Source organism: Juglans microcarpa x Juglans regia, chromosome 3D (genome assembly GCF_004785595.1).
Source record: "Juglans microcarpa x Juglans regia isolate MS1-56 chromosome 3D, Jm3101_v1.0, whole genome shotgun sequence".
NCBI lineage: Eukaryota > Viridiplantae > Streptophyta > Magnoliopsida > Fagales > Juglandaceae > Juglans > Juglans microcarpa x Juglans regia.
Genome location: NC_054598.1, coordinates 27,641,924 through 27,653,980, shown reverse-complemented (window position 1 = coordinate 27,653,980; position 12,057 = coordinate 27,641,924). Strand labels below are relative to the sequence as shown.

General features: G+C 38.8%; 1 protein-coding gene across 2 annotated transcripts; it reads left to right on the top strand.

The window, feature by feature from the left end:
- The first annotated feature begins 1,516 nt into the window (after positions 1–1,516).
- On the top strand, positions 1,517–8,753 carry LOC121253912 (MLP-like protein 43). 2 transcript variants are annotated; one of them, XR_005938528.1, is made up of 3 exons: positions 1,517–1,529; positions 8,057–8,121; positions 8,218–8,753. XR_005938528.1 is itself a non-coding variant. In XM_041153837.1 (2 exons), exons 1-2 carry the CDS (start codon positions 7,929–7,931, stop codon positions 8,493–8,495), a joined length of 471 nt encoding a protein of 156 aa, XP_041009771.1. In that variant the 5' UTR covers positions 7,851–7,928; the 3' UTR covers positions 8,496–8,753. The 2 variants fall into 2 exon arrangements, 1 of the variants encoding a protein (XP_041009771.1); XM_041153837.1 differs by lacking the exon at positions 1,517–1,529 and having other exon boundaries at positions 7,851–8,121.
- The last annotated feature ends 3,304 nt before the right edge of the window (positions 8,754–12,057 follow it).

Sequence of the window (12,057 nt, the reverse complement as noted above, 5' to 3'; positions counted from 1 at the left end):
TGCTACTCCCAACAGAAGCCCACCGAAACAACCATCGAATATGTAAATTTTTTATTTATTTTCAAATTCATTAAAAATAGTTTTTTAACATTAGATTTTACTTTATTATTTAAAATAATTAGGTGATGTTTGTGCGACTTTACGATTATATTATTCACTTTGGTGAAATTGGAGATAGTACCATAAATTTAAAATCTCTTTATCCATAACTTTACATTAGATTAATTATTAGATTCATCAAAATAATAATATTATTCACTATGGTGAAATTGGAGATAGGACCACAAATTTAAAACCTTTCTATTCATAACCCTACATTAGATTAACCATTAGATTCATCAAAATAATAATATATTATTATTTTTTTAATAATAACATTTTTTAATTTTTTCTTTCGTATTTTATAATTACATTAACCATATGTTATTTAATAATTTAATTTGATACTGAAATTATTGTTTCCCAATTAATTTTTGTCTTCAACCTAATTGTCCAACAAACATATTTTGATATCGCTCTCTATGCAATATCTCTAAAAGGAGACCTATAAGTCTCGATATCAAATTTCATATAATTAGACTTAATTGAATGCATTTTTCTTACATCGATTTCTTTTAAATGGATTGTCAGCTCAACTATCCGACAAGTTCATTTATCAAGATTAAGGGTTAGTTTGGGAATATAAGTGTTTTTAGCTATTCTCAAATTATATTTTCAAAAATTCTACATTTTCTTTTTAAATATCTTTCAAATATAAATAACTTTCTCAAACTTTCAAAAAAAAAATATATATATATATAAATAATACAACTTTTTTAAATTTGAAAACAAAAATTATATTCAAATAAAATTTTAACTTTATAATATTTTTATTCAACTTTTTATTTCTCATTTTTTGAAACTTAATAAACTATATATCTTAACTCAAAATATTTTATTGTTATTTATAAATATTTTAAGATATTTTAAGTATTCAATGAGCCATAAAGGTCATGGATTCAACTAAACCAATTACGTAAATTCAGTTTTTAAAAATAATTTATCAAGAATTTTTACGAGATGGAGTATTTTTTAGCTGGGCTATATAAAACAAATTATGTTTTCAAATTCCTGCTAACTCCCTCCAGATGATCTGGTCAGTTTTCGTACTTTGAATTCTTTGAAAGAAAGTTTGATTATTAGTAAGAAAAATGCATGTTTTTCTTCTTTAATTGCGTTCTTCAAAGGAAGGTTAGATACATTGTTTCTTAATAAAAAATTACTTTCTAGAGCTAATGGAGTGTGCTTCGCGAAATGTCCTTTTAATTTGTTCTAATAAATGTTTAGTGTTTATACCACATTATTAGTAATAATACTTTTAGCGTGTTACCAAATATAGAAATAATTATTCTATTTTTAAGTCGGTAGATAGAACAGTAAGATTTTATTTACAAAATTTAAATCTAGTCTCAATTGAGATTCGACCCTCATGCAGAATCAAATTTCAAATTTGACCTCTGTTACGTATTCTATCCACTCTATTTAGAGAAGTGATAATTGCAATTATGAGTGCGCAAGCGCCACGCAGTCACTTTGATAAAAATTAATTTTTTAATAGTAGACCTCACTCTTTTTCAAAGTTACTATACGGCGTTTGGACATTCCACGACTGTATGTGGCATTACTTCTCTATATAATAGACAACATGTTGTAATCTTACAAACAGCCACATGACAGTCTTACATACAATCATGTGGTATTCTTATAAATTAAAAAATAAATTTACTTTTATATAAAACTTAAAAGAAATAATCTTTAATATTAAGAAATTATATAATTAAAAATAGCATTCTTTTTATATTTAAATAAATACTAAGTTATTTTTAATATAATTCTTAAAAATTAATTTATTTTTAAGATTTCTTTTTCTAACGAATTCTTATATGGGAAAATAATTTATTTTTATTTTATAATTTTTCATAAAAATAAATAACTTTCACGTAGAAGTCTGTAAGGCTGCCATGTGCCTTTTGTTGTGTAAGGTACCGAACGGGATGTGGAACGCCAAAATTTAAGTTTGAAGGACTTAGGTTTGACTCGTGTGTTGAAATAATGCTCGGCCTTCCTCTTGTTGGTCGCCATCCGTATCTTCGCTTCATGTCTTCTTTCTTCCAGCAGGTCTAACTACTCCTCCAATTTCTCATTGTTGGACCTTCAATCGATGTGTTGAACCATGGTGGTTGGTACACCTATCTCTGTCGGAACTGCTGCCTCTCTATTATAAGTGAGGGCGAATGGTTTTTCCCCTGCCGGTGCCCTAACAGTAGTTCAATATGCCCACAAGATCCCCGGGAGTGTAAGTTCTTACACCCAGTTCCCATTCTTGTCTGCTAGCTTGTTGTTTAGGATTCCTAGCGCCACGACCTGTTCGTTGGACTGTTGGTGACTCAGGGAAGAGTACTTGAACTTGATTTTCAGTTCTGCAAACCAGTTGCAGTAATGGAGGGAGTCGAACTGTTGCCCATTGTCAGATATGATGCTTCACGGGATGCCAAATCGACAAACAATGGCTTTCCATAGGAATCTTGGGAAGGCGCCAGTGGTTATAGTCGCCAGAGCTTCTGTTCTACCCACTTGGTGAAATAGTCCACAGCGATGACTACAAACCTTATGCCCCCTTGCTTGCAGGTAAGAGCCCGACTAAATCCACTCCCCATTGTGCAAACAACCATGGAGACATGATTGATGTCAGCTCTTTTGGCGGCAATTTGGTACTAGTGCATGGATTTGGCACTCTGAACACTTCCTGACAAATTCCACCGCATCCTTGAAGGCATGGGGCAAGTAGTACCCTGCCCTCATTACCTTTCAGGCCAATACTTTGCCTCTAGAATGAGTCCCATAAATTCTCCCATGTATCTAGACTAGTATGTATTGGGCTTCTTCCAGTGAGACACATCTCGGGAGGGGCTCCGAGAAGCCTCGCCTGTATAAGACCACGTCTACCAAGGTGAAGTGCACTGCCCTGTTCTTGACTTTTCAAGCTTCCCATTTTTCATCCAGTACCTCATTGGTGTCCAAGTACTTTATCACATCCAATGCCAACTCTGGAGCCCCCGAGTGCACCACCGAGACCTCGACCCCTATGGCGGGGACCTCTACCATCAGGGTAATCTTGGGTTCTGGCAAGGGTGAGTCTTCTCGTCTTTAGGCGGTTCACGCTAACTTATATGCGCTTTGGTTTTCTTCCGTCGACATCTGTTGGATGAGGAAGTAACGGAAAGATTCACGTTTCTCCCACACCAGTTGCAGATACTTTTATAGCTTCTCACCTTCCATGGCGAATCTGCCTCTGCCTAGCACTTGTTTAACGATTACCTGGGACTCGACCTTAACCTCGATCTCTATTGCACCCAACTTCTCGGCTACTAACAGTTCAGCCGGCAGTGCTTCATACTCAGCTTCGTTATTAATGGTTTTGAAGGCAAGTTTAATCGCATAGTTGTGCTCCTTTCCCAAGTCTGTGGTGATGTGCACCCCTACTCCCCTCTAGCCCAGAAGGACGAGCCATTTACAAAGACCTGCAGGGATTTCTTATGGGTGCAACGGGGATCTCTTCTGGGAATTCGGTAAATTCAACTACAAAATAGGCCAATATTAGTCCTTTTAAGTCGGTACGTGGAAGATACTCTATGTCGAACTCGTTTAGTTCAATAACCTAGTTCATCAAGCGGCCTAAGGAGTCTGGCCATTGCAAAATCTTCTTGAGGGTTGTTTCAGTTAGCACTTTCATTGGGTGGGTTTGGAAATAGGACCTCAATCGCCATGCCTCGATCACTAGTGCAGAGGCGATCATATCCATCCACAGATACCTTCCTCAACTCCCTTGGAATGCTCGACTGGTGTAGTGCATCGGTTTCTGACATCCATCCGCCTCCCGTACCAAGATTGGCGAGATGGTGTTTGGGGACACCGATAGATATATGGTTAGGTCCTCCCCCGGCTCTACCTGGCTAAGGAGCAGGGGGTGAGCCAAGTACTCCTTCAGCTTGCCAAATGCCTGATTACATTCGTCATTCCAAGTTAGCGTCTTTCTCAAAACTTTAAAGAATGGTAAGCACTTGTTTGTTGACCGAGAGAAAAATTGATTGAGGGTGGCCACCCGTCTTGTCAACTTCTGTATGATGTTTATTCTTCGTGGCGACAGCATGTTCATTATGGCCTCAATCTTCTCCGGATTGGCCTTGATCTCCCGCTCTGAGACCATAAAGCCCAAGGATCTTTTCGGATTCCACCACAAAGGTGCACTTTGCCAAATTCAGTTTCATCTTATACTAGCGCAAGACTGCAAAAGCTTCTCATAAGTCATCCAAGTGGTGTTCAGGTTCGTTACTCTTGACCTGCAAGTCATCCACATAAACCTCCATGCTACGACTTATCTGATTTTTGAACATCCGATTGACCAATTGTTGATATGTTGCTTCTCCGTTCTTCAGTTTGAAAGGCATAGCTAGGTAACAATAGAGTCCTTATCGTTGAGATTCATCTAGATTTAGTTGTATTCTGAATATGCGTCCATGGAGCTCGGCAGGCAATAGCTCAGCATGGAGTTCACGATTAGGTCTATGCGAGGTAACGTGGAGCTATCCTTCAAGCATGCCTTTTTAAGGTCAGTAAAGTCGACACACGTTCTCCATTTGCCACTTGGCTTCTTTACTAACACCACATTGGATAGCCATTCGGGCTAATGCGTTTCCCGGATGAACCCCACAGTAAGGAGAAGGTCAACTTCCTCAGGTATGGTGGCATACTTCTCTACGTTGAAACTTTTGCATTTTTTTTTTTTACTTTCTTGGCCTTAGGGTTCAACAAAGGTGATGTTCAATGACTGTGTTATCGATTCTAGACATCTCATTGTGATTCCATGCGAACACATTGCGATGCTCAGTCAGAAGTTTCTTCATGGACCACCTCATCTTGACTTCCATTATCATTTTGTGCCTCACTGTTTGTTCAGGTCTTCCCAGGTCGATGGAGACCAGCTCCAAGGGAGTGTTCTGCCCTGCTTGTTAAAGGGTTTTTTTTCCCAGATTTCCTCATCTCAATCAGAGAGGTCTAGCAGTGGTGGTGGTCCCCTAATTTATATTAGCTTCTTGAGTGCTCGGACATGTGTGCCCCCAGCCTTCAACTCTTGTACATAGCATTCTTAGGGAGTACTTGCTCACCCCTGACCTTGCCCACTTAGGCTTCTGTGGGAAACTTCATCTTCAGCTGAAAGGTTGAAGTTATCGCCTTTAGATTGTTTAGGGTGGGACACCCCAGAATTGCGTTATATGAAGACGGAGCCTTTACCAACAGGAATTCGATCATTGTTGCGATGGTTCAGGGGCCTTTCTTGCCAGGAATGACAAGTTGATGGCTCCCACTAGCCAGACTAGATCACTTGTGAACCCCTTCAGTGGCATGGGTGTCAGGCGTAGGTGGCTAGGATCAATTCCCATTTTAGTGAATGCATCCCAAACAGGATGTCGGCTGAGTTGCCGTTGTCTATCAAAATTCTCCGAGTTCTGAAGTTAGCGGCCAACATGGTCACTACTAGTGAGTAATCATGGGGGTGAAGCACCCATCTATTTGTCTTCTTTGCCGAATGTGATGACAGTGGTCTCGAAGCACTTCTTATGTTTAGTTGGGGACCATTCCGATGTGAATACCTCTTAGTATTAGGCCCTTCGGGCGTTGGCCTTCCTTCCAATTGAGGTGGGGCTATCCTAGGCATACCCACTAGCTATGGTGCATATCTCTCCCAAGAAACAATTATCGAATGCCGGAGTATGGCTGGAGAAGTTTCGAGGTGTCTTTTGTTCAATTCTCCGCGTATTGGGGCTTTCAATCTGACGTTATCTCATGCGCCTGCCTCCTTGGTCAGACTAGCCTTCGTTGAGTGTTGGGCGAACAAACGTTCCAACTCATTCATCTTCTTCTTTAGCATGTAATAGTATCCAGTTCGGTGATCGCCTGACTGTCTGTACGTGAAAAAGTGGCGGTTCTTTCGGTCATGTTGGTCAGTATCTCACGAGGTCGACTTACTCTCCTATTGTACATTGAGGCTGGCGTTTGCACGCGATATGTTCTCTCCACGCATGACATCGTGCTGCAGTCAAGAGATACGCCTCTAGTCATCTTCCCCTTGTTTGACAGTCAAGAGATATGCCGCTGGTCGCCTCCCCTTCCTACTTCCCATAAACTGCGTTAAAAGTATATAGGCTAGCTCTCCAAAGCCGTCGATCAACCTTAGGGGTAGCATTCTGAGCCATCTCTTCGTAGTGTTAAAGGAAAGGCCTAACAAGTTATCTCCTCGAACTCTTGGAGGGTCATGTGAGCCTTAAAAGTCTCCAAGTGCTCGAGGGGGTCCTTAGACCAATCATACATTTGCATTTGAGGTATTTTGAATTTGGGTGGAAGTGGTGCCGCCATTACCTCAACGTTATATGGTAAATTGGTGCTAATGAGTAGTTTGTCGATTGAGGATGATGCGCCCATCTTCTAGGCCATCTCTTCATACTTATCCATAAGGTCGCACAACTCATGGTGCATCTGCCTTCTCTCTTCCTCAGCCGCATCTACTCCTACTGTGCTTCGTGATTTAGTGTGCTTGTCCTAACTTGGCCTTCCAATGACTTGCTTCTACCTTCCTTCAGTGTCTTGTTCTCCTGCCGAAACCTTTCCACTTCTACTGTCAACTTCCTCACAACGTTTTGCATTTCAGTGAACCTTGCTTCCATGTTTCTCGAGGATTCTTCCTGTCCACGGGTGGTTTGGGATCGTCTTGTTGCCGGCATACGAATGAGACATCATCCACGGTATCCCACACATGGCTCCACTGTTAACGCCATGTTTCATTCCCAGGCAACTTTTCTCACCTTCTCCAATGCTCCTGCAACACACTCAAGGGTGAGGGATTAGGGTGGTGTGTAACACCTCCAATGCCGAAGTCAGTATGAGATGATATTGTATACAAGAGTCTAGAGAGAACAAGATCCCTCGGTCTAACCTAGAGGTGAGCCTTTATATATACCCGATTGAGGTGGACCCCACTCTTTGTCAGTGGGATGTTCAGGAGTCATATTGGGTGCCATGCCTACTGTAGGGCGACTACCTATTGCTTTGGATGCCATGCCACCGCATTAAATGCGGTACACTTCTCTGTGCGTCCTGTTCCTTATGGCAGGTGGGAAAGTGTGCCCACTGCTTACGTCACTGAAAAAGGTGAGTCTCTTATCGAGATTGTTGTTTGCTGCCGTCTTTGTTCATTTAATATGCGCGTGATCCCCTGCCTCCCGTGTGGGCTAGGATGTGTTAGTGATGTCATGGGCTCTTCCCCTCTGACGTACACCGCACGGGCTGGGTCTAGAACTCCTTCCTCTTGACACATATAGGCGCAATTCACGAATTAGATGGGCTTCTGAGGAGTGGAGTCAGCTTGGCCTTTGGCCCCCGGGGGGGGGGGGGGGGGGGGGGGAATATCCCTCCCAACCTGCATCTAACATTCCCAATGTCCCCTTATGATTAATGAAGTTTGACAAATGATTAATTTAGATTAATCCTCCTACAAAATTGGCTGAGTGATTGAGACTAGGCATTGAAATAAAGGTCAAGTCACCAGCTCGTGCTTTTTATAAAATCTGAATTAAAGTGGAAAGACTAAGCAGAAGATTATTCAAGCTTAATTATAAAAATAACAGTACTCAAAGATCGACGTCGGCTAGCTTGCTGTTTCAAAGGCACGAGTGTGACTTTATTAACGTACAGTACGCACTAAACCCAGTCCATTTTTTCCTATAAAAGCCGAAGAACATTAGTGGCCTGGACACAGTCTTTCATTGCAACTACTAACTGCTTCGACTTGCTCGTACTAGAATACTGAAAACTCCTTATAATTGAAAGGAAAAATGTCATCTTCTCTGTCTGGTAAGTTAAGTATTGAAATAGAGGTCAAGTCATCAGCTCGTGCTTTTTATGAGGCTAACGCGAAACGATTGTACGAGATACCAAAACTTTGCCCTACCTGTATACCCAGGATTGATTTAGTAGAAGGAAAATGGGAAGAAGTGGGTGCTGTCGTGAACTGGCATCTCGCATACGGTAAGGGCAACAAAAGTTTGTTATTGATCACATGATATTGTATTAATACAAACTCTCTCACGCGTCACATGTTATTTTATTGGTCTGGCTTCGTAGGGGGGAAAACTGTAATTTCCAAGGAGATATACGAGAGCATAGATGACGAAAAACTATCAGTTACGTTCAAGGTGATAGGAGGATCATTCGTAGAGTCGTTCAAAAGTTTCAAGTTCATTTTTCAGGCCTTTCCAAAGAAAGAGGGAAGCTTGGTCCGTTGGACTTATGAATATGAGAAACTTAACGCGGATATTCCAGATCCAAAAGATTTGCTTCAGTTTGCAGCTGATCTTACCAGAGAGATAGATGATACTCTTATGAAGATCGGCCAGGAGTAGATGGAACAAAAACATCACATGCATATAGCATATATTATAAATAAGTACCTTTATTTTCTGAAAAAGAAAGTACGTAAAAAGGTACCCTTTCCTACATCATGTATTGTTGGTTTTTTTCATTTTTGGTTATCTTAGTTTGAGCAGGTACCTCGTGTCTTTCATGGTGGATCGATCCATTATATGTACTCATATGGTATCTGATCTATCTCTCTCAATTTATGCTTATAATAAGCCTACAAACGAAACTTCCTTGTGCTTTCGACCATTTTGTTGATTAAATAATGGCTTCCACTTTATTATATCGTACGTACTAGCTTATATTCTGCACTATGTAATGGCTTATATTCTTTTTGCCCTTCATTTATTATCTCTTAAACATACAAGCAGATCATCAAATCATGAGTTCTCATCTCGTACACACAGGGCAAGTTGGTTGGTTATGGGAAAAGTATGCGGGGGCTCGAGACTCCGAGAGCATACAAAACAATAGCTTCAAGTGACTCTCTAGATGAAAAAACTCAGTTCAAACACACTTTAATAATTCGTTTGGGTTTTGGATTTGAGGACAAATATTTAGATTTTGATCTTTAAAATTTAAAATACTTGTTTGGACCATATATTAAAATTAATTTATAGATCTACTTCCTGCCTCCATTGAGCTCATATCTTCTTACTCGATGGAGAGAAAGATGAAACTTGCCTCTAAGCTCTTAAGAATCTGACAGTACAGTCTAGATCTGAGGTCTAGTTGAGAACGCTGTCCAAAGATGATTGAGAATTCAAGAGAGCATCCTGATCTTTACTGAAAACAAGGCTAACACTTCATCCCTCTGGGGTTCACTAAAAGAAAAAAATGATTTTTTTGGGCAACATTAAGTTGTAAGAAAAAGCCATAAATCAGTGGCAAAATAATTATTTCCAACTATTTTTTATCGCCGGAACGTCCAAGCTCTTAAGAAGATGTTGTATGCGGTGGCCGCAACATAATACTTTTTGGGCAATAATTTTCCGGAAAAAGCCTACCGTTCATGGAACATTTCCCAAGCAATGATGTTGACACTAATCGAAGACTACGAGTAGATTTACTTTGCCAAGGGCCCAAGGGTCTTGATAATTGGTGGCATGTGCACGTCATTATGCTTCATTAGGTTCTCTGTATCGCTTGTAACACGGTTATCTTTATCGTTGTATTGTTTATTAAAGATTTGAAAAATGATTAGTGCTGTCGAAGGCCCTCCTCTCTGACTATCTAGCCCTAAAAAACATAAACAAGGGCAAGGTTAATAATAACACAGAGGAGGTACTAGCTAGGGAACGAATACAGAGAATAGGGATAAAGATGAGAGAAAGAAAGACGAGGGATATAATTGGTGAAAAAAAGAGTATTTTTCCACCAAATTAAATAAGTTCATGGAAGAACCTTCTTTTTCCCTTGAACTACTGGGGTGATTGAAACTTTTTGTTATTTTTCCGTGGCAAGTAAGCTTTCATCTGGTATGATGGTGGGCAATAACATCATTTTTCGTGAGAAGAGGTTGTGGTAAAAAGTGTTTACTCATGACATATTTTCGTGAAAAAAGTTGTCTTTGGTATTTTCAATAAAATACTTACCTGAGAAATATACACGTTTCGCAAAATATTTCGTCGGAAATACTTATTTACGAATAAATCTTATCACGGGAAATAATCACTTCCAACCAAAAAAATAAAGGTATTTGCCATGAGTTGCATTCGCGGCAAATGCTAAGAGATTTTTGAAAAAAAAAAGAAGTTATAAAATAAAAAAATGATTGAAAGCCAAAAATAATCATAACAAATAGTCTAATATAGGTTAAAATAAATATATCTGAACCTTGGAGATCCAAATTCACACTTATATGAATTTTAAAAAACAAACATGTAAGAATATGCTAACATTCACAAGAAAAACTTCTAATAAGAACCCAATTTATACACATAGACCACACAATCACAAAACTTTACAAGTTACAATTCATAACTCCACCAATAGTGGGGTGTGGTTTAAAAAAATCCACTTCATCCAAACTTCAAAGCTAATGGCATAAAAGGAAATTAGACACAACAATTGATAGAGGGTTCTTTTTTCCCATAACTAAATGCAAAGAACAAGTTCTGGTAACTTGACCTATAGAATCCCTCCAATGCAAAGATCAGGTTCTAGTAACTTGAACGTTTCCAATGCAACACATGCTTGCAAACTTGAGCACAAGAACCTGAAGCAAAATTATTTAGAAAGAAGACATGAAAAAGCTAATCACTTGATTACTCCCAAGCTAAAGAATCTTAAAAGCATAAATTTTTAGAGTCCGGTGCTTCAGTTTAACAATTCTTACGAGTAATTATCTTAATAGCTCAAAGAAATCATGTGACAGAATCATCTTATAGGATAGAGGATATTAAAGTGACAAAAATCATATGCGCTGATAACTTATGATAACAGAAGCATTTAAGAACTTTATGTAATTAATAAACTAATGCCTATGCTCCTTCGCAGACTACAAGTGAAGTGTGGATTGCAAGGTCCAAGTAATGAATTCAAGCACAGCAAAAAGGGTAAGATAAACGACAAAAATCAATTAGTTGTCACGAAAAAATTCTTGAATCATACGTAATGGAAGACTTTATTAATAAAATTAAAACAAAGGTAGCATCCCACGCTTGCAAGTATACAGAAGGAAGGCCTGACTAGAAATAGAAAAAGATACATGAAAAGAGGGGTAACAAAAAACTCTAGTGCTTGAAATCTCAGAGTAGATCATCTATCTCAATATTGATGGGTGAGTGGCCTCAACCCATTGATAAGAAAGCTTTTCATTGATGCTTTGGAAAATTGGTTGATACTTGATACAAAGAACATAGTGGCATTTAGTGAGGAGGAAGCAAAAACTAGAATTGCAAGTCTTAAGAATGAGGGCATCGGTTTCAAGTTTCAGAAGCCTTAAAAGTGATATGAGCAGCAGAAACAGCTTATTTATCACTTGCAACATAGTTATACACTATTTATCACTTTTCCACATTGAAAAGTGATTCAGTTAATTACTAAAGCATTAAAAAACCTAAGAAAATGGAGTGTACCTCTGATTTGGCACCAGATTATCCTTAAAAACATGTTTTCCAGATTGAGATTTCTCATTTGGAAACTTGATTGAAGTATGAGCAGGGCAGAGCATGAGAAAGCTTTCCTGCAAGAAACAAAATAAAAACCCATTAATAGTTAAAGCTAAGCACATTACATTGAAAATAAAAACTTGATCTTTGAACCTTTTGTTAAAACATGTGGGTCACAACCAATACATCCACAAGTGTTCATCCACAAATGTCTTTTTTTTTTTTTTTTTTTGATCTGTACATGGACAGTTATGTTATAGTTCACATTGAGATTCTCATGAACTGAATGAGATTTCGTGGCAGTTGAGCATTGAACCTAACCATAGAGTGGAAAAACTGCCAATAAGAAACAGAGAAATAAGACGTTTATATATAATGCTAGCCAGAATAATAATAGTTTTTATTGTTAATGTAAGCATCCATGGGCACAGGA

What these genes read in the sequence shown, in the direction of transcription:
- LOC121253912 (XM_041153837.1), top strand. Translation starts at nt 7,929, where the DNA reads ATGTCATCTTCTCTGTCTGGTAAGTTAAGTATTGAAATAGAGGTCAAG. An exon ending in GAACTGGCATCTCGCATACG is followed by an intron (nt 8,122 to 8,217) that starts GTAAGGGCAACA and finishes CTGGCTTCGTAG; the next exon opens with GGGGGAAAACTGTAATTTCC.